The sequence below is a fragment of the Taurulus bubalis genome (assembly GCF_910589615.1).
Source record: "Taurulus bubalis genome assembly, chromosome: 3".
Taxonomy (NCBI): Eukaryota; Metazoa; Chordata; class Actinopteri; order Perciformes; family Cottidae; genus Taurulus; species Taurulus bubalis.
Window position 1 is genome coordinate 27,472,678 of NC_136591.1, and position 22,335 is coordinate 27,495,012.

At 42.2% G+C, this 22,335-nt stretch overlaps 1 protein-coding gene across 2 annotated transcripts in view; it reads right to left on the reverse strand.

Moving 5' to 3' along the window:
- Window positions 1-1,238: 1,238 nt before the first annotated feature.
- The window catches only part of tulp4a (TUB like protein 4a), a gene marked incomplete at its 5' end in the record, with an annotated part of 30,115 nt that continues 9,018 nt past the window's right edge, over window positions 1,239-22,335 (reverse strand). Inside the window, 13 exons of one of the 2 annotated variants that reach the window (XM_079215339.1) lie at window positions 1,239-1,365; window positions 1,528-4,002; window positions 4,486-5,012; window positions 5,100-5,193; window positions 5,474-5,618; window positions 6,210-6,354; window positions 7,555-7,789; window positions 8,027-8,251; window positions 8,598-8,764; window positions 8,952-9,089; window positions 13,695-13,875; window positions 15,164-15,325; window positions 16,137-16,265. In XM_079215339.1, coding sequence (XP_079071465.1) covers window positions 1,249-1,365; window positions 1,528-4,002; window positions 4,486-5,012; window positions 5,100-5,193; window positions 5,474-5,618; window positions 6,210-6,354; window positions 7,555-7,789; window positions 8,027-8,251; window positions 8,598-8,764; window positions 8,952-9,089; window positions 13,695-13,875; window positions 15,164-15,325; window positions 16,137-16,265 — 4,740 coding nt within the window. In that variant the 3' untranslated portion in view covers window positions 1,239-1,248. Of the gene's footprint in view, window positions 1,366-1,527; window positions 4,120-4,368; window positions 5,013-5,099; window positions 5,194-5,473; window positions 5,619-6,209; window positions 6,355-7,554; window positions 7,790-8,026; window positions 8,252-8,597; window positions 8,765-8,951; window positions 9,090-13,694; window positions 13,876-15,163; window positions 15,326-16,136; window positions 16,266-22,335 lie in introns of both variants that reach the window. The other variant, XM_079215338.1, reaches the window with a different exon arrangement.

Here is a 22,335-nt window from a genome sequence, read left to right on the forward strand (position 1 = left end):
GGTGTAAACAGACATCTGTCAAAGTCACCCAAGTCTCTTTACAACATTTACATATGACTGATATGTATTTACATGACTTCTGAAAAGAGTATGAAATGGCATAGGTGAAATATACAAAAATATTTCCTGTACCTTGCTTACATGTTTAGTGTTGTCTTAAAGAGCAGGGACAGCGCCCCCCACCCCTCGCCCCAACTACACATTCACTTCACAGAAGTGACAGCAGGTGACAAATCCCTTCATGCCAGAGGTTAAATTGTTCAATCCAGGCCTTGGCGACTTCTTTTGCGCCTGTGTCACCGTATGTAGATATTTCACTAAGTGCAGGACATATCAGTCAAAGCTATTCAATACACCCCTTCCACCTAAATTACCCCAGACTAGACAGCAATATTCAAATTCAGCCACCAGTTCTCCCAAATAAAGCAGGTAAGTTGAAAACCCATGTTGACTTGGTGTGAAGATTGTATATCACAAACAATGACAATAATGTTAAAATTAATATCTGAATAGATAAGGAACAAAATGTACATATAAATTAATCCATGTAGCAGAGTAACACTTCTTCTTCCTTCAAAGTCCCAGGAAAATATATGGAAAAGACTGCAGTTCAACTTATCTATATTTACTACTTGACCTCCCCAAGTTTTTAACAGTGACACTTTTTACGACAGTGAAATGTGTGACCTCTTAGTAGTGCTCCTAAATGATGCATATATCTAAGCCTCAATTCCAACCAAGGTGGATTGAGATCGTAACAAAAGGAATGGCAGAGAGCAAAAACAAAAAGACCCTCATACCCTCCACGATGTTTAGTCATTTAATAAAATCCTAAAAGCAGTATAATAAAGTGGTAACTGTTTCACTGAAGTTTGTACAGCAATGGATTTCAGTGCCCAGTAGTACCTGTGCGCTCTAGGAAAAACACAACGGTGATCTCCAGAGTGGGGTTTTCAAGTATTACTGCCGCTTCTTTTGAAAACTGCACCTTCACAATTCTTCTCTCAGTTAACCCATCGGTTATCATGTCTATAAGCTTCTTCTAGCTAAAGCAGCATTTATTTGCATGATGATTACCAAAGCTCAGCTCTTTGGCCCTACATGCATTGCAAGGTGCCATCCACCAAATTCGCTCTCTCTCGCTCTCTCTCTCGCTCTCTCTCTCATCTCAAATGAAACAACTGTGTCCCTTCAACAGATTGCATTTAAATCCCAGATATAACTCAGGGTAAACAGGGAGGGGACATCTCATTTGAGGCGTTGAGTAACATTGGCTAAAGCCACTGCAAATGCCTGCACAGCAGAGAAGGGATACTGAAAGTCCAGGATGTAGGCATTGCCATCAATCCTGCCGAACTGCATCACCTGTGTAGAAAAAAAACAAACAAACAAGTGAATACGGAGCGTAGAAGCTACTTTCATCAACAGCATATCCGTGTGCTCACAGTATTTCACTTGAATACTTGGTCATTTCAGTATACAGACAATATGCAGTTGATGATATTCCTTGAACAAGAGCACTCTTACCTGTCTGCCCTCCAGTTCGATTTGAAAGTTCTTGGCAGACTCCTGTGTGACGCGCCCACCAAAGTCCAGCTGGTAGACCTGCGTGGCTTCATTCCACAGTGGCTGCTTGTTGGCCATGACGTACACAAAGCCCTGGCTGCCCAGCCCTCGGTCCTCTTTCTCGTTGGCCTTTCGACACTTGATCTCGTCCAGTTCACTGGCAGCCCTCAAGCTCCTCTTACTCTTCCAGCCCTTCTTACCACTCTGGCACTGATTGAGCAGCTCATCTCCACTGATGAACAGCTCTGGCTCACTTTCTGAACTATCCTGGAACTCGCTATTGGCAGTAGCCTTATTCAGTTTCTTGGTCTTCAACTGCTGCTCTTTCTGTCCCTTAATCTTCTTCTTGTCTCTTCCTCCCAGCCGCGGACTAGAGATGAGCGAGTTGAAATCACCTAAAGCTCGGCCCTCCTTTTTCAACTTGCTCCCTTCAGCCAAAGGTGGCACGTTCGCCTCCTCAGCACGCCCATCAACACGCTTGCGGTTCTTCTTGCTGAACTTTTCAGACCGCTGTGCGACAGGGCTCTCAGTCAAGGACAGCACCTCCTGAAAACCTTCCCCAGCCTCTGCCATGGCCTCTTGTAAACCTCCATGGCTCTGCAGCTCTGCTGGTGGTGGCGGTGGGGGTGGTGGAGGAGGAGGCGGCGAAAGAACCTTTTTGTCTACTGCCATGTGGGCTGCTTTGGGTGGTAGTGGCACTGCAGGACTGGGCATAGGCGGGCAAGAATTATACGTACCCCAAGGAGTGTGAAGGGAAATAGGGGGAATGGGGAGCCCGGAACAAGCGCTTCCTCCTGGATACATGGGCGGGAGTGGGCAACAGGCAAGGTTTGCAAGGTTTGCAGCGTAACCAGGAGGTAATATAAGGGTTGCATCTTGTTGTGGGAAGGGTACAGGTGCTACCATCTCCTTTGGGGAGGAGCAGGGGCGTGGTGAGCCTGGCATGGTCTGATGCTGGGCTCCAGGATAGGCAGTTGTTGGAGGGTACTGGAGAGAGATTTGGTAGCCTGCAGCTGCTGCAGCAGCTTGAAATGATGCAGCACTTGGGCTGGTAGGGGACTTTGGAGAAAGGACAAAAGGCAGCCTGGACACATCCAAGTGCTGAGCTGGGCTAAGAATAAGTGGGGGTGGTTTGTGGGATCCGGGGGGTCCATTGGGATTCAGCGCTGCCGTCCGTTCCTGAGGAACCCACACCTCCTCAGTGGCAGCTGGGTCCCACTGATATGGAGGTGGGCGTTTGACAACCAGTCCTGGTGGATCATTTCCCCCCAGCGCCAGATTCCTCAGTGACTGGTTCAGGGTTTCATCCTCACTAAATGCTGAATTAACATAATCAGCCCTATCTCTGTTACTTCCTCCTCCTGCTGAAGAACCAGATCCTTCAAGAGCGCTCAGCAGGCTGTAAGAGGACTGGGAGGCCAGAGAAGTACCGCTGTTGGAGTGAACAATAACTGTGCTGTGTGGTGCCCCATTCCCTGGAGGGAAATCCTGTCTGATAATAGTTCCTCCTGCTATTCCGTTAGTGCTCCCTGCGGCAGTGCTTCCAACACTAGATCCACTGCTACACTGACTGCAGGTGTATAAGGCCGTTGGCACCCTCTGCTGGAACGAGGCTGCTAGTGCACTATTATTTTTAGCCTTAGGAGGCAATGGTCTGGGCGGCTCCAGCATCTGGGAAACTTTGAGAGCGGCCTCTCGGCTGTTCCTCCTGAGAGTGGCATGGATCAGACTGCTGTCAAGCCTCTGTCCAGGGTTCCTGCCGACAGCACTGTTCTGGTTGGCTGCGTCAGGGTATGGGGGCGGGTCTCCACTGGGTATGGAATAGCGAGGTGCAGTGAGTCTGTTGAGTGTTGCAGAAGTGTAGGGCAGCTGGATCTTCTTGTCAGCAGAGGAGGAGGATGATGATGACGAGGTGACCCTGAGAGTGGCAGAGCTGCCAGGTCCCTGGAGTGTGTAGACATTCTGATTGCAGACAAGGCGCGTTCGAGGACGACATACTTCCTCCACATTCCCACTGCTGTCAAATGTTGTTATCCTCTCATATCCCAGTGGTGTGGGGTACTGCGCTTGTTGCTGACCTGAAGGATAAAGTGTTAACTCTCCCTTCTTCAGACAAAGGTCACCAGGGGGAGGAGTCCCACTGGTGCTCCCTCCTGTTCCAGATGCAGGATTGGAGGCTGCAGCGGAGGCTGCAGCGGAGGCTGATGCGGAGGCTGCAGCAGCCACAGCAGCCGCCACTGTCCCGGGGTAAGGAGGTGGAGGGTTCATCTTGCTGAGCTCTAGAGGAGCACTGAACACCACTGTATCACCCTCAGCCAGCTGTGGAGTTGACCGAGTGGTTTTGATTTTCAATAGGTGCTCATGTTCACCCCCCACTGCTCTCTCAACCACCAATTCCGCAGGTGGATGAGGGATTTGTATCTGCAGTGTCCCTTGCTGGAGCTGGTGCAGCACTGCACCCGCCGGCTGTCCTGATGACATAGCGGAAACAGGGATTTGAATCTGAAATTGCTGCGGCTGAAATTGATGGTGGTGCTGTTGTTGCAGCTGATGCTGCTGTGTTTGCTGTTGATGCTGTATTTGTTGCTGCAGTTGCTGCTGAATTTGTTGATGTTGCTGTTGTAGTTGTTGCTGTTGTTGTATGTGCTGCTGGAGCTGATGTTGATGCTGCTGCTGCATGTGCTGGAGCTGCTGCTGAATGTGCTGTTGCTGGAGCTGCTGCTGCTGCTGTAAATGCTGATGCTGGAGTATCTGCTGCTGCTGCTGTTGGAGTTGCTGTTGCTGAAGCTGATGGTGCTGAATTTGTTGTTGGTGTTGTAGTTGGTGCTGTTGTTGGTGCTGCTGCTGCTGCTGTTGTTGTTGGTGTTGTTGTTGTTGGTGCTGCTGTTGGTGTTGTTGTTGTTGTTGTTGGTGTTGTTGTTGGTGGTGTTGATGATGGTGGCTTGGTTGTTGGTGCTGTTGTTGTGAAGGATGATGGGAAGGTGGGGGCCCCACCATTAGGCGATTAATTTCTAGTCCCCCAAAGATGACCTGACCAGGACTGGAGTACCTGGTGGGAACTGTGTACTGGGCTGTCAGGATGGTGTCCTGGCTTTGGTCTGACCCACCAGCAGTGGCCCCAGTAGGGGTTACTGTGGGATTCGTTAGGACATCCAGCTGAACATTCTGATTGGCTAAGAGTGACTGGACCAGACCTATGTTTTGAGCGGGGGACATGGCCTGGGCGGGACTATGGATGGGGGCAATAGGTATGTTGACAGTGCAGGGCGGGTTGTCATTGGTGCTACCAGCAGGGCCTGTGACAGGCAGGTCGTCTTCATCCTCACTGAAGACATTGGGGCTGAAGACAGGCAGATTGATGTAGTCCATGGAGATCTTTCGCACCTCTGGCAGGTAGATGGTCATCTGCCTGGGCTGCAGATGAAGGAGGCTTGTCTTATAGATGACTGAGGGGAGAGAGACAGAGTATGAATGATACAAATAAAGGAAATTGAGAAATGTGACTAACTATAATGACAGATGACATTGGTTACCTGCACCAAGATTAGTTGGCAAGAATGTGGAGAGTCCCACAATCTTGAACTTTGTTCCCCAAATATTGGATGTGACCTGAGCAAGGTAATTTTGCTGCAAGACAGGAACCAAGATAAATCATAGTATATTTCGATGAAAACATTCAAAACAATCTACAGAATAAATATATTTCTAATAGTGAAATGTGTGAGCTTATCATCAAACAAGACACTGCCCCCACGCCTGGACACATAAGCAACCTGGTCAATCCATAGCTGATCGCCCTCAGAGGCTTCCCAACCAACTAACGCTGCCAAGTGTGTTTGATGTTATTAATATTATTAAGCACCATAGATCTAGGAGAAAATATTGAATTCTGCTCAAATAATATTACCTGAGTGATGTCATCTAGCGGAAATTCCCGCCGTGTTAGACTGGGTGACCCAATTGAGGGTTTCCGTAAAGGTAACCGTGGTGACCTGGATATCTCTTGTGTAGTGCGGGATAGTTTGGGCGATTTTCTGGGATCAATGTTGATCCTGTTGGTAAAGGGACAAACTAAGTCTCTACAGAGAAGGTAGCAAATACAAAAAGAAGGTTTAGGCATGCAGTGAACCAATAAACAAGTGTAGAACACTTGTAGAATACATTCCATTACACATTTATGTTATGGGTTAATAATACAGGAATGAAGGTTACGAGTTAAAAAACTGCTGGGATGCCACACTGATACTAATTTCAGGAGGAAATTAAGGCAAAATTTGGCAGAAAGATTAATCAAAGCGAATACACTTTATTGAAGGTTAATCGTTATGTTTTCCTGCTGTGCGACAGCAATATAAGACATCTGCATGCATCCTTTGGTTCTCTGTTGTCACAGAAGCATCTAAAACAACCACTGAATAACTGGAAATCATGTGGGAAATTAAATGCTTTCAAAGAATTTAAATAAAAATACTAAAATTGTTTCTTGATTCAAACTAAATAAAGCAAACATTGACTTGATTTATGTATTATTGTGTGGAGCGAACTCTTTCCCATAGACCATTGGCTGCTATATTTCATATAAATAAAGAAAATATAGTTAGAGATGGCATGCTACAGTACACACAGGTCAGGTGTCTGGTTACCTGGGCAGTTTGGGGGACTTGCTACCCCTGGATATCTTTGGAGATTTCTTGCCAACCCAGTCGTCACTCAGCTCAATGTCACTTGAGTCTGAGCAGTTACAGCTGTCAATCATGGCCGATATCAGACTGTTGCCGTACATCTCATCTGAGGAGAGAAAACAAGACAGCGGAAGGAATGGAGTCAGTTTGGAGGAAATAGATTGTAAATGTGTGGATCTCAAGATAAAGTTTAGTAGTGGCATTTTTTGTTCTCTCATTTAAACCACGACGCTAAAAATCATACTTTGATTCTGTGGGGGAATAATATTGCCGTTTCAAAGGATATATCCAGTGAACTAAATGAGGGAGGAAAGATAGGAGTACAAATATGAGATGCTCTGCAAAATGACTTATTATATTACAATAAAGTTGGCATTATAGGAAATCTATTTTTACAACTTTCATATTGAACCTTCATATTGATTACAAAACATGATGGCAGCAACAATGTTCAACCATTTCTACAGATAAACATTGAGACCCATTCAGTCCAAACCCTATTTTCAGTCGTCTCAATTCTTCTCTTTTTCCTCATTCATAGAGTCTGAACCACCGCTGCTCCAGTTTAGGTCAAGCTAATTTATTTGATGGGCATTAAAGTGTGAATGGGCTGGAACCATTTCATGGCTGGCTTCATTTATCACTGTGTGGGCAGGGTGCGGGTTGATTTATGAGAAACCCAGGGGCCAACAGAGCTCCCATTAAGCAGCTTTTAATTAACATGAGCCCAGTCTGCCCTATGTGACTAAAACACACTCACTCTCTGAGTGCCAACTCAAGAAACTCAAATAACTGGAAAAGTACTGGACCAGGAAAACGTGTCCGTGAGGAATACATTGAGAAGTTATTTTAAAATCGTTACCAACAGTAAAACATACTGTGTGTACGTTATGATTGAAACACATAACCATGATTGGAAAAAAAAATATTTAGAAAAACATATTGGAATATAATCTACTGTCATCTCTGCTAAATCAACACATATGTATGCATGATTTACACTTCCCTCCTCTTTTGTGTCTTTTAATTGGGGAGGTAACCTCTTTAAATGCACGTGCCACCTATTTACCTTTTAATGAATATCTGTGTTCTTTAAGAAATTGGAATATTTTGTGAATAAAGTCATATTATTTCAAGAAAAAAAAAAAATCGACCTGCCCTGTAAACTGATGGTTAAAGCAAAACAAATGATACATTTGTGAAAATGTGCATTTGAATGAATAAACTTTAAATAGTACACACTAATCAAGTAACATCTTATTTATTTTTGTTAGACGTTGCCAAAATGGAGGAACCTCAGTTGTACCTGTTTTCCCATCGGTCTTGGGATCCATAATGACGAACTCTGGACGCAGTTTACTTATTCGACGGCCTTTGAGGATAGGCACCAGACCTCCTAGGTACTCCAGGTAAAGCGTGTAGCAGGGTCCCCCCACCTCAGGGTTGTCTTCCGTACGCTTCATGGTACAGTGCAGGCGCTCGTTTCCAGCTGTTGGGTAGCTCACAAAATCCCGCATGTTGTTAGGATCAGGGATGGGGGGCTGAAAGAGAAAACATGGGTTTGCAGTTTAGTTCATGCTAGCACAACAATTTGGAGTTGAAGTGTACTGCTATACAAGTTTGTTATGCTTAGCTACACGTTGCCTGGGTTCATTTGGAGAGTAGTCTAATCTCAGAATGCTTTGAAAGCAATGCTGTGCAAAAAGTAAACGTCCATGAAATTCACATTGATTTTGATGTTTTGTTTATCGATGGAGCACCCTGCTGTTCCTTATTACCTTGATGGTGGGGACAAAAGCAGTTGTGACGTATGAACAGAGGCGGGACGGCATGGTGAGCTTGGCGACATCTTTTTCCTCCTTCACTGCTGTGGCGATGCCCTGCTGGCAGAGGAGCTGCAGGTTGGCAACGCGGTGCTCCACGCGCACCACGTAGAGCGCCGAGCCACAAGCCAGGAACAAACGAGAGTCCCGATGACCCCAACACAGCGTTGTGATTGGGCGCTGCAGGGTGATGGAGGAGATGCATTGCAGACCGGGTGAGATTGTTTTGCCACATTTATTAGATTCTGCACTTCATTCTTCCATAATTTGAATGTTCGGCATTAAATATGGGTTGATGTTAAGGTTTCTGACTGTTGTGTTTCTGATTTATGTCTTAAGTACATTTCTTAGAGTGAATTCTGAGAACAGCAGTCTTTTGCATTAAAAATAAGCATCTAAGTTTCTGTTGCTTGCAGCAGTCAAGTTTCTAAATGTTAACTGTTACTTTATATTTGGGTTAGTCGCTGGCGGACGGGAAATACAATACATACATACATATAATTCTGACCCTGTTAAAGTTGATCACCTGTGCTGGTGTGTCCAGTGAGTAGATGTGTTCACCCCGAACGTTGTAGAACTTAACAAGTGCATTCCTGGTGGTGGGAGGACAGGAGGGCTCGGGGGAGAGGAAGGTCCTCTCCATCCCCGCCACTGCAAGAAGGTCCCCCTGGGAGCACCACTGGACCACCACATCTACAGCACAAGTCGCGGGAGTAACAGTAACCATAATGTCATGCACATTTACATGTGGAGGCAAAAAGATAGAAAACATATTTTGAGACATAATTTGCAAATATGTAAAAGAGTGAAAGAGGAACTGAAACAAAAGAAAGAGACATTGTTGCTGGAAAACAGCATTCATTATAAGATACCCACACACCTTTCAGACCGGTGCGGATGAGGGTGGGAGTGAGGTCATCATAGTTGTTCATCAGGCTGATGTCTCCAGAAGTGAAGCTGACTGTCAACAGGGGTTTCTGGCTGTGCACTGGGAAGAGACACAAGTACAACACAAAGACTTTAAACAGGCAATGTGAGAGCAACAAAATGAGGTGTGTGACAGTTTAAAGTACACAGTATAATCTTTAAATAAAGAAATAAATACCGTGGCTGTTTTCACATTTAAGTGTAATCCAGTGGTTCCCAAAGTGGGGGTCGCGACCCCTAGGGGGGGCGCGGTGGTACTACAGGGGGGGGGGGTCGCGGCTTCATCACCAACCCACACACACAGACGCACACATACACCGGTAAAACAATATAAAATAACCGACGTGACATGCACTGTGTTCCAACCACGCCACCAGAGCGGCTCATGTTACAGACCGACTGTGGCAAAACCAGCGAGAGCGAGCGCACGCCCGAGCGAGAGAGCACGAACGAGCGAGGGAGAGAGAGAGTGAGGGAGAGCGAACGAGAGAGACACACAGCGACACAGAGCGAGAAAGATACGGAGAGACAGAGAAAGATAAAGATAAGAGAAGGAAGTATGTACAAAGATGGACAGATTTGTGACTGGTCTAAAGCGCAAATCCGATGGAACTTCTGTTACAGCCGCAACAGGCGACGCGACCACCTCGACAACGCCTCAAACTAAGGTAAAGGCAAGGAAATATAGCGAGGCATATCTGTCTCTGGGCTTCACAAGCACTATTGTCGGTCAGGATGAGAGACCCCAGTGTGTTTTGTGTCTTAAAATACTGGCGGCAGAGAGCATGAAGCCCACTAAATTAAAAAGACACCTGAAAACCCACCACCTCGAACATATTAACAAGCACCTTGAGTTTTTCCAAAAACAATTGGAAAACTGTCATGCCCAGCAGAGTCACTTTGAAAAAGCTGCATCTGTCCCCGTTAAAGCACAACTCGCTTCCTTGTATTTACAAATTATTTTATATATTTTTTATTTTATTATTGCTATTTATTTTGGGGGGGGGGGGGGGGGGGGGGGGGGTCGTCCAATGTTCCTATATCATCAAAGGGGGTCTTGACAGAAAAAGTTTGGGAACCACTGGTGTAGTCAATCAATGTCTATCAAGGGAGGACTAGTGTTAAAATTATACACACCTGTGCACTAAAAACAATGCAATAATTAATTATACAACTAGATTGTCTGGGGGTTTAACTTCATTCGGCAAAACGTAGAGAGTAAGTTTCATTACTTATTCCAACCACAATCTAGCCTGACATAAAATAAGGGAAGGGCTGAAATGATGAGTCAATGAATCGATTACTTTATCTATTTTCAAGCAAAATCAGCAAACATGGCCCAGCTTCATCTTCTCAATTGTGAGGATTTGCTGATTGTCTTTGTCTTTTGCAATAGTAAACTGAATCTCTTTTTTGAGTGCTGGTTTGACAAAAAAAAAGGATTTAGTAAATTGTGATGTGGGTTTTCCCTGACATTTTATAGTGGATGAGGTGATTAATATGCATTTCAAGATTAGGCCATACACAATGTCTGTGTCAGTGCGCTTTTTTCCAAGGCTTTTGTGTTTACTGTAGAGGTAGATGGGAGCTGTTATAGGAGAGGCAAGGACAGTTCCATATCCTTGACAGCTGATATTCATTTTCAGTGCGTTTCCACTGTGTCCTATTCATGAGAATACACTATTTCACTTACACACACTCCGCACATCTCACAGCTGCTGCATTTATAACTGCAAACAAGTGGCATTCTCCGTGACACTGCTACAAATTAAACACCTTCAGACAACCACCCATACGTTTTACATTAAAACAGCCTTGAGTCGGTCCTCTCACATACTCAAGTAATGACCCAAATACCAACATAAATGAAATATCACATACCTCGGATTTTGACTTTCAGCCTAATACACTTACTACTTCTCATTAGTAATCAGTTCACAATGTTTTTTTGCATTAAATGAGCTATATGATGCTGCTGTAAATGCAGTGTGTTGTGTTGTGCAGTGCAGTGATAATGGGTCATCATCATATATCACAATAGAAAGATCTGGCAGGCGGAGGAAGAGGCGGTCTTAGTGTCTCAGTCAGGATGTCGACTTGAGAGATAATTTCTATTGGGGCCAATCAATTACTATTGACTGGGTAAATTAGTGAGTTAGAGCATAATCAGTGTTCAAGCTAAGGGTAGCACTTTTCAGCTTTACCATGTGGCCTGCGGTGAAGTGGAGGGAGAAAATAATTGCAGACCTGGACAGACCCTCATCAAAACAGCCTTAGCAACTGAGACTAATTAGGCTCAAAAAGACAAGACAGGAACCAATAAAAACGAGGCAGTGGGAAAAGCAAGACAGTGGGGAAAGCTAACCACATATAACTCTTCTCTTGGTTGGCTGCTCACGCCTCAGTGCACCAGATACACACCAGTCATCTACGTATTGGCATTGGACAGTGAACTCACCAGATACACTCAGGCTCACTGTTCTTAATTACTACCATTGTATATGTCTGAAGGCTATCACGGGAAGGCAAATATAGAAAAGCTGATTGTCAATTGTCATGTCATGTCATTATTTTACCCGTCTTCTTGTCGCTTTCCTCTTTCGAACAGGCCCTGCTAACGATAGCGTGCAGTCAACGGTGTTAACGCAGCACACAAATACAAGGCTTTATCCTCGACATTGCAGGTAAAATTATTAGAGGGTAGTCCTGGGGGATTAGGGTTAAAGGCTGCACCACTGATAATACAGTAAGAACAGATGTACACATTAATTGCACAACTGCACAAACAGCTTGTGTTGTGATTGTAGGTGTGTCGGACATGAAGAGTCTCGTAATGCACACCTTTATACTGTGATAGCTGCTGCTGTTATGGCAGGGTGTTTCCTTCATAGAGAATTATGAGGTGGCCACCTCTCAACAAAACTCTTGATAAGTGTCTTCATGGAAAACACACTTTTTGAACATTTGTTGCACTTGGTGGATTTCAGCATAGTGAGCCGTGAGAGGCACTGACACCGAGTCAGCGATGAATTTACTCCATCGGTCATTGCGCTTCCAAAATGAATTTGCACCAGCAGTGTTTCCGCTGGTAACATTGTTTGCCACCATAGAAAAAGAAAACTAAAAAGCCAGTATTGGTTTCCTATTGCATTGTTTTAATATATCTTATGTCGCCAGCTAGCATTTCTGAACATGCGTGTCTGAATGCCATCTTGTACTGCGACTACAACACCAGTGTTTACACCTGCGCAAAGTACTGACATAACGTTTTTTGTAACTTTATATTTTGCCAAATCTACTTTTTAAGTTATGTATAACATGATATTAGTTACAATATAATACATCTGAGAATATGACAGCCTCAAGGCCTACTAATAAAAGCAAATAATTAGACATCAAATACAAATAAAGTAGATAAAAAGGCTTCCTTATAAAAGTGTTTTGTAAAAGTGTATGAAAGGGAGTTAAATACTATTATTGTAAAACTTCTTTTTTTTTTTTAAATGCTTCAAAGAAGAGGAGGAGATCGACCTTTGTGGAAGTAATATTTTGCTTGTGGAATCAAAGTCTTATACAAAATATTACTGATGCCACCACAGGAACTTGTATTATCCAGGGATTCACATTATAGTCTCATTACTGTCTATATAACCCTGTAACAATTTGGCACACTACACATATGTGTAACATGTGCACATTAGGGTGGTACTACCTCCCTCTATGACAACAGCTACTGCAGCATTAAGCGCAAACAGGAGGTTGAGTGGCAATGACTTATCCTTCAAACTATAAGCTTCAATTCATACCGTTTGCACTTGGAGTATACTCCAAAACTAAACTTAAGTTAAGATTAAAGGTAAAATGACATAACAAAAAAGCAACATGTATAATTGTATTCACCACAGTGAAGGACAACCTGTCATTTAACCAGTAGTTTGAATTTTAGGACTTCTTTTTATTTGTCTTCATTGGAGATGAGATTGCTTCAAGGTCCTTAATCACAGCCTTTATTAATTGAACAAACCCGAGGTTGTAGCAAGTTAACAAGTATTTGGTGCCTTATTCAAGGACAGAGTATTCAACCCTGTCTTCTCAAGAAAGACATTCAAACATCAAAAAGACAGTCAAAAGTGCAGTGTGTTCAGACGCAAGCAACTAAACATATTTTGTGATTTGATCCATTTATGATAATTTTTCTCTTTTACAAATATTTTTATAGATTTGATCTTCACAGTTATCTAATGGCTTCACAGGGAATCCAGGCACAGTTTATGTCTACATGTTTTGGAGGATAAAATATTCATGGAAATACCAGGGGGGCTGAGGCTACTCTGGACAATATAGTGCAGACCTACCAGCCATAACTTGTTTCCCCACTTGGTGCCCCCTACTTTGAAAATCTCTCCCCTTCCCTAAGTACTAAGAGCATGAGGACGAATTCATGGAGCAAACAGATGGTTCCACATCTCCTTTCTTCTGCAACGAGGTACCTATGTATGAAACAGCTGAACTACTCTAGCCCTGCACTAAAGTCCTGATAGCCACAACTCCTTACTAGCTAAACCCGTCTCTCTCAAATTCTTCATCATAATATACACTTACATCATGTCTATGCTGGACGTGTTTCAGTGGAATTTGCTTTTGTGTGCCTGCAGAAACCACAAGGAGCCATCTATTCAAACCCCAAGCAGCTTACTTTGTGGAGGGCAGTAGTCGTCAGAGTCTGTGTCGCTCTCACTGCTGTCCTCCACCAGGAAACTGGGATAGTTCCAGGACATGCTGACGATGCCGTCCGACTCATGCAGCAGAATGTGGGCCAGCATGCGCCCATGGCAGTCCATCACTATCACCTGTCCATCTGCAGTACCAAACAACACCTAGAGAGAAATAGTCAAGGGTTATTAGGGAGAAGAAGAAAGAGAAAAACAACAGACATTTAACTTAGACAGAAGACAGACAATAAAAAAAAGAGGAAAAGGGAGGCACACACAGAAATAGACACAGAGATGACAGATAGAGAGCAAAGAAAGACAAAAGAAATGCATATCACAAGGAAAATGACTTGGAAAAATAGTTGTAAATGGGATGAAAGAAACAAAAAGGCATATGCATATGGAGACTGGATGTTTGATGATGTCCAACCTGAGCTGACAACTTAACAGCTTGAAAGCAAAAACATAGCCTCACAAAACATTCAAGACACTTTGCTGTCACTCAAAGATGATTTCCCTCAGGGCCCGTCTCAGCCGTCTGAGTGGCAAGTCCACATACTAAAAGTGGAAAATGACAACCTAAAACTTCTATGTCTATTAGCATTCAAAGGCTGGCATAATGCTAGGCACATACATTGCACCAGTCACAATTGTGTGGGACGTGCGTGCTCTATCCCGGTGGGGACTTTTTACCTGAGTGCACACAGACCCATGGAGAATCGTGTTCCTTACAATTATAATATATATATATATATATATATATATATATATATATATATATATATATATTATAATATATATATATATATATATATATATTATAATATATATATATATATATATATATATTATAATATATATATATATATATATATATTATAATATATATATATATATATATATTATAATATATATATATATATATATATTATATATATATATATATTATAATATATATATATATATATATATATATATATATATATATATATATTATAATATATATATATATATATTATAATATATATATTATAATTGTAAGGAACACGATTCTCCATGGGCCTGTGTGCACTCAGGTATATATATATATTATAATATATATATATATATATATATATATATATATATATTATAATATATATATATATATATATATATATATATTATAATATATATATATATATATATATATATATATATATATATATATATATATATATATATATATATATAAAAATGCACTTTTTGAAAAATGCACTGCCATGTCAACCTTTTTTTTTTAAAAGTGCATTTCAGCATTGTTATCGTTAAAAGAGCAGATATACTCAATAGAACACATATGTGTTGGGAGGTCAACCCGATCATATCCCCAAACTGGTAAAACATGTTGTGGAGGTCCACATGCTCACAAAAAGCTTTTAAGTACCTGCATGTATGTGTGCGTGCATGTTACCTGCTGGTCATCGGGGGTCCAGATACCACACGTAATCTGGCTTTCCAGGTTGATCTCGGAGGACCAGTGTCTCTGCCCGCTGACTGATCCCACCAGTACAAAGCCATCTCGGTAGGAGATAAGAGCCTGGGTGCCATCATGGGACCAGGTGAAGTCACTCACCTACAGAGCACCAGACACATCAGTTAAGAATGAAATGATGAGACACTAGCTTGATTACCAAAATGAACAGTTCGTAGTTATCCAACAAATCCACCTTTTTCTAACCTAAACCTAAAACTGAGGGAAAGAGGTGGAAGAGGATTAAGCTGACGTTGCCACTCAACCTCCTGTTTGCGCTTAATGCTGCAGTAGCTGTTACAGGGAGGTAGTACCACCCTAATGTCCACACGTTACACATATTCTGCACCAAATTGTTACAGGGATATATATATATATATATATATATATATATATATATATATATATATATATATATATATATATATATATATATATATATATATATATATAGAAACAGTAATGAGACTAAAATGTGAATCCCTGGATAATACATTTGCAAGTTTCTGTGGTGGCCCCAGTAATATTTTATACCCATCAGGACTATCAAACCATTCATACATTCATAAACCTGTACGGCCTACGGGAGCAATTTGGGGTGAAAAGAGTCTTGCCCAACATGCATCAACATGACTAGCGAGGCCGGGTATCGAACCGCCAATTGAAGGACGACCTGCTCCATCACTGAGCTAGTCACGATAACGCTGATATGATCATACACATCAAAAGCGTTTTTTTAAAACAGTCAAGTTATTTTAGAGAACATTTTAAAATAGTAAGTTATATATTGTTCAAAGCAGCATGGTCTATTGATATATTATTTATAAGCCACCTCGCTTAATTCAGTGTCAAAGTAAAAATACACTTATTTATTGATTTACTTCATGTCCCATTTCTGTGTAATGTATTTTACCTGGGCTCCACGGTCATTGACCAGCTCCACGGACCAGCGGCCTTCATACTGGATCCAAACAAAGATCCCTCCATCTGTATCACAGGTAGCCAGTTTCTGGAAGGGCTCGTTCCATCGCACCAAGACCACCTTAAAGACACATACAAATAAACAAGGGAAGAAAAGGGACAAAAACAATGATTAGGGAGACGGTCCTGTGTCCTTACGGTGGCCAATGTCTGTGACCCTGTCAGTGTTCTCTAATAAGATAAGTATTGTTAGAGAGATATGCAAATTAAGTACTTCCAAGATTGGGTTTTGTGTAGTATGGCAGGCAAACAATTTAGCAGTGGCCTTCCTTTGACACAGCTTTGCCCCCTTAACTACAACAGATCATGCAAGTTGGTTAACAACACAGTATCTTGTCAGAGTGCCCTTGATCAAAACTCTGAACTCTTGCTTGCACACTCGCTGCAAGTTGCTCTACATCGGGGCGTCAGCTGAAACGCCTCAAATCCAGAAAGTAAAAAAACAAGTTCCCACATTTCAATGAGCTAAATTTAGCATTGAACCAGATAAAAATATATCACAAAGTGGGTCAACCTCATTTTGAAAAAGTTGAAAAGGGGCTGCTAATATCCTGAATATTACAAACAGTGAGATTAAATTGTCTCGTCTAACCACGTCACACTTATAACATGCATTCTGAGTGTTCCTCCTTGTTTTGGACTGAATACTTTGTGGATGCAGTGGATTGCTGATGTTGTGTATCTTTCAAGCAATAACTCATTTTATAGAAAAACATTTAGTTTAAAGAGAAAGCAATGCAAAAAAAGTGCACCGATGCATAAATGTCCCTACAGACAATACTATTTGTATTGTGGGCATACAATGAACTATATAGCCTCCAACGCCAGTGACCCACAGATACATGTGTACGTTTCTGTACTTGCCCAGAGGTCAGTAGTTATAGACATTGATGGTCATTAAGGAATGAGTTGCAGAGGAAGAGAGTTTTGAGAGAACAGTATAATTCAAATTGTCCAAAATCTCTTTCTTTGTCAGCGTCATCCAACTCAAAGGCCCCCATTACGACCTCCATCCAGCCCCCTCTCCTTGTGCGTCTATCTGCCTGGTCTTCTATAGCGTGACTCAGTCTATTCCCAGCAGAATAATCCTAAACAGGGAGCAGCTATGCTCTTGCTGAGTGAATGAAGCACGTGGGCTGTACACGCTAAAACACACAACACGGGGAAGGTTTTACTGGGGCTTACGCTCTCTGAGTGCAAGTCCAACAGATCAGTGACTGAGAGTTGGATAAACCAGCCAGTCTTGCTCTTTTTCCCCAACAAACACCATCCTCCCCCCCCCCCCGTGACAAACACACAGGCCCATCTGTCCATGCTCCAGTTGAACAGGTGTTATGAATTAATAATCAAACATTCAGACAACATTTTTTTTGCGCAGCATAGCGCACCAGAGGGACAGTGCACCAGTTATTCAGACAATCAGGGGGATGTGAGAAATACAAACAAATCTACTATGTTGTAATTTATTCCCATGCATACTGATCAGACTAATCTCAGTAGGGCTGTACCAAATGTCTTTTTTTCTTCTTCTTCTTCTTCTTCACATAAATAAATCTACTGAGGTTTTCAATGAAACTTTGAATGTCTCGTGTGGCAAGCCAGAGAGAAAACAGTTTTTTGTCAAGAGCGCTTTGAAAAAAGACACTGGCACTATATCACTATCAGGACACTCAGCCTAAATTATTAATAATAATAATAATAATAATCCTTGAACCTTTGAAAACAACCCTTGTTTCTTACTTCTCGTCTCACACCCACTGTTTAAATATGGACATAGTCACCGAGACGTCACCCAAAGGTTTCTGAAGCACAGACATGAAGCTCAAAGTGAGTGGCTCCGGCCGTCGCCATCTTGGCAGTGACGACACAGCTTGGTAATCCAAAAATGGGAAAAGAGGTGGATCTAAGTGGCGCAGCCTGCTAGCAGCCTGGGACGGCACCCACCTGTCACTCAAAGCTGCCACGACTTTAATTCATATTAAGTCTTTAGGTTGGCTGATTAAAGTAGTGAACTAGAAACATTTCACAATAAATTTGGATGGTGTGGATTGGATTTAACGAAAACAACCTTTCAAACTAATGTATGTGACCGTGACTCCCATCGCGAAAATAACAGAATCAGGAGAAGCACAAGACTCTTGTGAATGTTTCCGTGCACTTAAAAGTTTTTTGGAGTTTAGAAATGAGAGCGTAATGGCAGTTCAGAAAGTGCCCACGTTTGCTTCATGGGAGAAAATTGTGGTCATATTTAAAATGGGACTTAATGGAGGAGAAAGGTAGACTTCCTCCCACAATCAGGCAGATTCAAACAAATGTGTGAATCTGTGGATTCGGTTGACACAAGTTTACGACAAAAGACAAGATTTCCTACGTTTAATATGTATAAATTATGCCTGAAGAGTGAAAATTGTGGAGTGAATGGCAAAATGCTAATATTTTTTTCGCAAGAGTCTGAAGCTCCTCCATGCTCTAGCGATGACATCACCACTCTAACCTGCGCCATACACACCCATTGTAAACTCTGAAATAGTAAAAAGAAAAAAAAAAAAAAAATAAATCCTAAACTGTGCTAGCTATCAAAAAATGTCCAATTGAGCAAAGCAAATAAACTCAAGACATTTGTTAACGTTTTAAACTTGAAATCACGCCGAAACCCCATTCAAGTCAATGGGATAAATTCATGCTGTTTTCAAGGCAAGTTTATTTGTATAGCACATTTCAACAACAAGACGACTCAAAGTGCTTCACATAAAACCATTAAAAGCATCAAAACATAATGCAGATTTAAAAACAGTCAAGAAAACATTAAAACAGTCAAAAAGCAAAATAAAAAATAAAAGTTGAAAAAGCAAAAAATAAAAGTTGAATAAAAGTTGCAGTGCAGTTTAAGAAATAAAATGCAGTAGTGAGATGCAGTAATTGAATCTGGTTCAGTTAAAGGCAACAGCAAACAGAAAAGTCTTCAATCTGGATTTTAAAGGAGCTGAGGGTCTCAGCAGACCTGCAGCTTCCAGGGACCTTGTTCCAGATCTGTGGAGCAGAAAAGCTGAACGCTGCTTCTCCATGTTTAGTTCTGACTCTTGGAACAGAAAGTAGACTCGTCCCAGACGACCTGAGGGGCCGGGATGGTTCATAAGGTAGCAGCAGATCACAAACATACTTAGGCCCTAAACCATTCAGTGCTTTATAAACCAGCAGCAGGATTTTAAAGTCAATTCTTTGTTTGACAGGGAGCCAGTGCAAAGACCTCAAAACTGGAGTGATGTGATCCACTTTCCTGGTCTTAGTGAGGACTCGAGCTGCAGCGTTCTGAATCAGCTGCAGCTTCCTGATTGACTTTTTACAGAGGCCTGTGAACACACCGTTACAGTAGTCAAGTCTACTGAAGATAAATGCATGGACAAGTTTCTCCAGATCCTGTTGAGACATAAGTCCTCTAACCCTTGATATATTCTTCAGGTGGTAGTAGGCTGATTTTGTAATTGTCTTGATATGGCTGTTCAGGTTGAGGTCTGAATTCATAACTACACCTAGATTTCTGGCTTGGTTTGAGGTTTTTAACATTAGTGATTGAAGCTGAGCGCTGACTTTCAATCATTCGTCCTTGGGACCAAAAACAATTACTTCTGTTTTATCTTGATTTAATTGAAGAAAATTCTGGCACATCCAGTTATTTCTTCAATGCATTTAGCCAGCCCTTGTATGGGACTATAGTCCCTGGTGATATAGTTATGTAGAGTTGTGTGTCATCTGCATAATTATGATAACACACATTGTTGTTTTTCATAATCTGAGCCAGTGGAAGCATGTAGATGTTGAACAGCCGGTCGAATCTCTTAGAATCTCGAATCTCTTAGAAAAAGACTCAAATGTCGGGGAAACAGGAGACAAATTGTCTGATACCAAATTTGAGTTAGTTAAATAATCACCAGTATATTTTGGAAGAAATCCCAGGTAGCTTTTGTCCAGGTTTTAGGTAAGTTAGAGTAAGCACATTTTAGTTCACTGCACTAATGCTAATGCTCCTATAACTACAGTTAAAACACAAAATATTTGAACATTTTCAAGTAGAAGATGTTTCTATGCAATTAGAGCAACTCCAGTTACCAATCACATTTATTCTGCAGGGTTTCTGAACAACTCCCTATCAGCCACTGCCGTTTGTTTTGTAAAATGTCTGACGTGATAAAAGACAGGGTTATCCGAGGTGAACTTAAAGTGATCCGTCTCACACAAACATGTTTATATATATACACCATGTGCAGCCCTCCAGCGTAATGAGCGAACAGTAGGATTCATCGCGCTCCTGGCCCTGCTCCCTCAGCAATAAGGTGTCCTGTGAGCCAGATTTTATGTGTTTTCACTCCCAATCCCAGTGGTATACATCCTAATGTTGCTTCTGTAGACGTGTCTCAGCTGGAAAACTGCAGGAAAGAGGACACAATGAGACATGGCTTGTTGCAGGTCTGCAGCCATGTCATTCTGACTGAGCAGACCATAATCACAGACCATTAAAAAAGTGGTCTGCCATCCATCATTTAGCCACAGCAGTCACTTGATGCAGCCTACAGTGGGCACAAAGCCGACAAGCTCCAGCAGAAGTATTGTCAAAGATAACTAATTTCCATGCTCAAGTATCTCATTGGGGGAATACAAATCAGTGGTGTTACTCCTCTTGTGCACAGTCTGCAACCTCTGGTGAGCAAAACGGATTTTCCGGATGGTATTATACAACCTAATACAGCTCCGGCCAGTGTATACATGAGGTTTTAGATTAGGTAGGAGCTCCAGTTAGCAAAATGCTAACATCATCCACACTGTGCATGAACTAATAAAGAAGGGCCAAAATAAAAACACAAAATTAGTATACGGTTTACATGCTGTGTCTTGCATGTGTGCACACTTATCTGCATCCTCAAAGAGGTGAGAATAATCTGTGTGTGTGTGTGTGTGTGTGTGTGTGTGTGTGTGTGTGTGTGTGTGTGTGTGTGTGCGTAGAGATTAGTGTGAGCTGGTCAGGCATCCCGCGAGGGGGACAGCTGAGCACCTCGCTGTGACGCAGCGATTTGGGAGATCAGATGTCACATGGAGACAGACAGGATAAGAGTGAGACGCCACAGGACAGCCAGGGGGCAGAGGGCTCACGGGTGGGCAAGAAAGGCACATATGCAAACATATACAGACTGGATCTTCACCGATTATCATGCGCTGCATGGTCAAAGACTAAGTACAGACAAAAATGAACTGCTATGCAGCAGTTGATTAATGCCCATGTCCTCAAGGCCCGTTAAAAGTACCTTAGAATTAAATATAACCCAATTTGCCATTTCAAGAATGCAGCATGACTGAAAAAGCCTCAAGCCTAGAGATTCACTAACTAATTGGCCAGAATTGGACAATTTACAGCATGAACGGCCAAGACCAAATTTACACACATGCACCGCACGATGGTTTACGTCAAATGCACAGCGGCAGAGATAGTGACCAACTATAATCTCAGCCACACACACATTGTTGCTAACATACCGACTTTTTCACTAGAATTAGGGTATTTTCTAAGAACGCAACTAGCAACACATTTTGCAATTTACTTAAAAACATCAGGGAAAAAGCTATTAATATATTACATATCGTAAAATCATTCCCATGCATGCTGCTCAGAATATTCGCAGTGATTATGTATGCCTTCATTTATAATTCTTAGAAAGAAAGAAAGTCAGAACTAGCAAGTTTGGCCTTTAAAAGAAATCTGAATTCGCCAAGAAAATTGCACTCCGCTAAAGCCACATGCTTCAAACAAGGCAAACCAATACCTAGTAAGAGAAGAGAAGGCTACATGTTTACGATCCCTTTAATGCTGCCCTTTGCTGGTGCAGGGCCATTGACAACTTCTCTTTGGGAAGTTGGCAGCATCTTCACTCCTGCAGTGCCTTGCTGTTGTCGTCGTTACTGCAGACCTGGCCTCTTGCTGGGACTTGGAGACTGGGAGCTGAGCTGACCCTAGCAACTTAACTGAGAAGACTAAATCAAATTACGGGACAGCTTTGGGTTACATTGGAGTCAGCAGAAGTGAGAGGACACTGTAACAGTGCAGCGTCACAGTGGTGCAGTCGTGAGCACTTGGGTCCATG